Genomic DNA, 5,110 nt, shown 5'->3' with positions numbered 1-5,110 from the left:
CTCTCACTGACCTTGATTCCTCTAGTTGCACAACTCTTCTGAGTGACTGTAACGCTTTTTATTTAGAATTTTTTACTGTAACCTTTTTGTCTTTTGCAGTTGGGTCACTGTATTTTCACAGTATAAAAAGTGCTGAATATACAGACCTTCAATACTATACAATATTCAGTACAATACTATACTTGCAGTGCATACAGTATACAATTTATTCACCTTACTACTGTAAGTTGTCATTACTATACTTTTTTTACGCAATTGCAAAATTTGTTTACTTCGTTACGATATACTTTTATTTCGGTAACTGCGTGTTTCGGATTCTGCTCTTCGTTTTTCTCTGTAGTGTCTATCGAATGATCTGTAGTGTTTATAATATTGACTGATGTGTGTATGATCTGAAAGCATTGTTTGATTTGAGCACAGATAAAATGGTTTTGAGGCAATTGTTTGATTTTGCCATAAGAGTCAGATGTTCTCTGAATGTGGTTTGAAAATTTGGTTTTGTGTTTAAGGTTTTGAGAATGTGAGTTTCAAGAAATGTGTTTTAGCAATCCAGAAAACTGTAACATTATACAGCTGATAAATCTACACAATTGAGTGGTGAAATGTTCTGAGTACCACAGAATCACATCAGTTGACTATGAAACCTGTACTAGATTACACAGAAAGCACATTGAATATTATGTTGGGGAGAAAATTATTCCTCATCATTATGGTGTTCTTCCTTATAATCTGCTTCTTCCATGTCTCTTAACAGGTTTCAATTGTTATACAGCACCCTACAGTTCAACTAATGAAAGTTACTGTACCACACAGTGCATCCATGCATGCACACATTTCTATGTATGTGAAAGAAGAGGTAACACTTTGGTTATATTTATGGTGATAAAAAGCAGATTTTATTACATGCTTTATATTCATAGTTAAGGTCATTGTCCAGAAGTATGAAAGGTGTTACTGTCTTGTAGATTACAGTCCATCATCAGATATTTCATAGTCACTGTCGTACTCATCAGCTGAATCACTGTACAAGAAGTTGATGTCCTCTGCTCCAGACAAAACTTGCAGGTAACAGTCTCTTGCTTGCACCTTCATTTCTCTGATTTGATGCCACTTTCTGAGGATGATCCTCTGCAGACCTTTCAAACCCTCTTCACTTAGGCCACATTGCGAATCTTAAAAGAGGAACACAAGAATATAAGACCAGCATTAGAAACTTTATAAACAGTCATCATTGTTGTGTATATTTATTAGGGCTGCCCCCTAATATTAATCTTTGGTCGGGGCAACCCTATGTTTATGTAATTTATTACAAATACATACTTTTCATTGTCTCACTGGAAAACAAGCAGGACAGCTCTCTGAGGGTATCGGAACGAGTTGAAAGAGATTTCCAATGGTGGTCCATCTCTGCAACAAGAATCTTCTGCTCCTCCTCAAGTCTCCTTACTGACATGATGATGTCAAACGCCTTTCTCTTTGTCCTTAGATCGACAGAGTCTGGAATGCATTTATGATAAATAAATAAATAATTTGTATTAAACATCAACCTTCAAAGAATCTCTGAAATAGTATGGGGTTACAGAATGACATTTGAAGCATTGTGGGTTATGTGTCATTATGTATCAGATTTGTCAGAAGCAGTCAACAAACTGAAACAGTAACAATTACAATTATTTGTGACTAAATTTATTACAAGTAATCATTTCCTCACCGTCAGCCCAATCCTTTACATCATTCTTCCAATTGGCTCGCTGTCACTGTCAATTGCGCTTTCATGGACTCTAGGTTTTGTAACTGGCTTTGCAGAGCTTTTGTGGTCTACAATAACAAACAGTGGTAAGAAAGAAAAAACAAATGCTCAATGCACAGCTTCATACACTGCTAACATGCAGTACTGAACATCTAAAATTAATTCTACTGATGTCATTACCTTTTGATATCGGCAGGTCAGTGAGATAGCCAAATTGTTGAACTTTTGCTGATTCCAGCGCATGGCCATGAGAGTCAGCATGTCTGTGCATCCTGAAAAACAAAGAAAATATGATGTTACCATATTCCTCCTACGTATTATGTAAGGATGTAACTAGTGCAGTATGTGGTCATCTTACCTGCTTTTGACATATGCTTTCTGGTTACTGCAATCCTAGATAGGAAGGCATTGTGTTCCACCTCCTCCCCTAGTGTTAAACCAGCACCGTCCTGATATGCCCACTCCATTTTACCTGGTTAAGAATAAAAAATAAAAAAAAAACAGATGTTTGCAGATGTTCAGTTTAGATAATACAATTCTATCACATAGCAACACTTCCTTACCTCGCATTTAAAATCATGGGCTTTGGCATGAAATACCGAAAGGAATGGCTTCATGTTAAGAAGGTGCTGGAGCTCTGGAGCAGGACTCCGTGCCGACACACCACAAGCTCCAATCCCTCCTCGTCTACCTTGCTGGCAGATCTTTATGAGGTATCTCTGGCTGCTGACCACTCCCCTCCACAAACACTTCTTCCACTGAACTACAATATGGAAAATTGTTGATGAAAATAAGACTCTCCTAAACAAACTCTTCAGAAAGAGGTTATTATAGTGCTGTAGTCTAATTATCATCTAGAATTTTACATGTTTGGTTGTATTGTGAATGTGGTCTACAAATCTTTTTACGTCTTCATCCTTGGCTATGAAGACGCCTTCAAAGATGGCCTGTTCCTCAGATCTAAAAAAACAAAAAAACAACAATTGATGATTGACAACAATTTATAACTTAAAATCTGAGATTTCTTAGTTCACATTAAAGAGCTATGTTTTCTTATTAATACAAACACTGTGATACACAGTTTGGAGTAGCTAGCAGCATTCTTGAAATGGTAATGCTTGCGGTTTCCATCAACTGAAACTGCAAGCATATCTAGGGTGCATGCAGGACAGTTGAAGGGCTCTTCCTTGCATATGTTGTCCACCTCAAATCGCACAGCCTCCCACTCAAAAAAACTTTTCAGAAAACTGTCTGCTGAGATCTTGCTTATCAACCAACAACTCAAAGATATCAACAACACTGCAGGATAGATCAATTCAATACTCACACGACCAAAGCGGACCGTTGGCTGATTCAGTATTCTTAAAAATGCTTGGCAGGAAAGTCCTGGTGCCGCCATCTTCATTTCTTCAAATGAAAAAAAGACATCTGTGGCATAAAGTGTGGCAAATTGAAGGGTTGCAGGCCAGTAGTCACTTCTGTTTAGGGCATCGACTCAGTAGTCCAAGTGGATTGGCATGCCTCACAAATTAACTCGGGCATGGTTCGATCATGTCATCCTGGAAATATCAAAAACACATCCACTGTAATGTAAACCAGGGTTGGGGTTCTTTGTACTATTTATATATTACTTTGTATACTTCATATATTTTTAGTTTTATATCTATGTCAAACCAGGGGCGGACTTTACCATTAGGCAAAGGTCGGCAATTGCCTTGGGCCCCGAGCTACCTAGGGGCCCCCAAAATGCCCTATTAACTTATGCTTTTTTTAAATTTATTTTTAATTTATATATTCCTAAAACTCCATTTACGAAAAATGGCATCAAATCATTAGTGTTGCAGACAGGAGGGGGCCCCCCGCCTCACTACATTGGACTATTCCATTATCTCACTTACTGCGCATCTGCGAAAGTGATCTGCTGTGCCAAAAAACTGATGGAGAAAAATAAGTGATTGACAGACAGAGTGTACGGAGTGACAGACAGAGTGTACAGAGTAGTAGACAGAGTAAAAATGAAGCGAAGCTAGCTACCCAAGCGGTGCTGAAAAAAGGAGGAAGCGGGAGGAAAGCAAAAAAGCCTGTAAAGGTGCGCGGCGCGAAAGATAAACAACACGCAGTAACAGGAGGACTGGGAAATACACAAACCGAGCAAGACGAGTCTAAACGCGAACATTTTAAGTTTCGAAGTTACCCAAGCGGCTCAAATAAAAGAAAAAAGTGAAAAGACTCTGATAAGTATTTGGGAACGCTGCCAAAGATGACACACTTTTTTACGGCTACTGTTGGGGATAACTTACAGATCAGCAACAACAACGTCCAACGCACAGAAAAATCGTGAAGCAAAGAGGACACGGAGATCGACAGACAAAACTGAGAAGTTTACTTATGAATCATGATATTTAAAAAAAATCTCAGCTCTCAGATTCTGTCAATTCTATTACGAAATTCAAACAATAAAAACCGTTTTGCCGTTTTAATGTGACGTGACAGATTCCTATAGCGGCACGTGAACTGATCATCTCTTGCTAATAGTAAATAAACACGAAATAACAATGTTGAAAGATACAGTATAACTTACCGAAATGTATATTCCTCATTCATAATATTGATTAATAAGTGTTTTTCAACCGCGGAAAGAGGTAAAACAGCTGGAGAACAATCGTCACATAACATTTACCTCAGGAAAGCCATTTAATTGGCTAGAAAAAAAGCTATAGAGAGTATTTGGCTAAATATGTGTACTATATTACTTATTTTAACCTTAAATTATACCAGCCAATAGGGCTTTTTTTTTTTCTTGAGAAAAAGTAACGCCTATCTTGTGAAACATTACCTAATATTTACCCAAATGAGTCAATATTGAATCAAATCACAAGAATTGAATTGAAATGGTGAAATTTGTCAAGCAAAAAAAAAAAAAAAAAAAAAAAAAAACATAGCTCACCAGAAATTGTACCATGTAAACATTGTAACATGTTTCTGTTTAGGAGTAAAGAAGTGTATGCAGGGTTTAAAGGAAACGTTTTTTTCTCCTCTCTAACTTTTACTTCCCCATAGATTAGCTTTACCTGCCTATCCACCATTCAGTCGGTACATATTTCTTTTGTTCTCTTTTAAAGATTGGATGGGGGAGGGGCCCATAGCCTACCTACCTTCGCCTTGGGCCCCCGAATTGCTAAATCCGCCACTGTGTCAAACTTGTAGGGAGTCGCGTATGGATACATATTTATTTTAAAGATGCTTCTCAAACAGGACAAAATAAAGTTCTTCACATTCTTACCATTCATTGTGACCACAGCAACAATCTTTCCTGGACTAACCCTCAATAACTCTGGTGAACAACCACAGATTTTGTCA

At 37.7% G+C, this 5,110-nt stretch overlaps 1 protein-coding gene across 1 annotated transcript; it reads right to left on the bottom strand.

Moving 5' to 3' along the window:
- Window positions 1–869: 869 nt before the first annotated feature.
- On the bottom strand, window positions 870–3,147 carry LOC309495993 (uncharacterized protein). Its single transcript, XM_082165908.1, has 8 exons — window positions 3,078–3,147; window positions 2,659–2,710; window positions 2,314–2,513; window positions 2,109–2,222; window positions 1,931–2,022; window positions 1,712–1,818; window positions 1,321–1,497; window positions 870–1,172 (listed from the first exon to the last, which is right to left on the bottom strand). The coding sequence occupies exons 3-6, from the start codon at window positions 2,318–2,320 to the stop codon at window positions 1,732–1,734; spliced, it is 300 nt and encodes a 99-aa protein (XP_082022034.1). The 5' UTR covers window positions 2,321–2,513; window positions 2,659–2,710; window positions 3,078–3,147; the 3' UTR covers window positions 870–1,172; window positions 1,321–1,497; window positions 1,712–1,731.
- Between the last annotated feature and the right edge of the window lie 1,963 nt (window positions 3,148–5,110).

The sequence above is a fragment of the Leuciscus leuciscus genome (genome assembly GCF_965113295.1).
Source record: "Leuciscus leuciscus genome assembly, chromosome: 4".
NCBI classification, from domain to species: domain Eukaryota; kingdom Metazoa; phylum Chordata; class Actinopteri; order Cypriniformes; family Leuciscidae; genus Leuciscus; species Leuciscus leuciscus.
The sequence above is the reverse complement of the archived record's forward strand: the minus strand, read 5'-3'. Positions and strand labels throughout refer to the sequence as shown.

Excerpts from the sequence above, each read along its gene's own strand:
- LOC309495993 (XM_082165908.1), bottom strand. Across the intron at positions 2,023-2,108 it reads AAAGCATATGTCAAAAGCAG|GATGCACAGACATGCTGACT; the intron begins GTAAGATGACCA and ends TTTGTTTTTCAG. Across the intron at positions 1,819-1,930 it reads TGACCTGCCGATATCAAAAG|ACCACAAAAGCTCTGCAAAG; the intron begins GTAATGACATCA and ends TTGTTATTGTAG.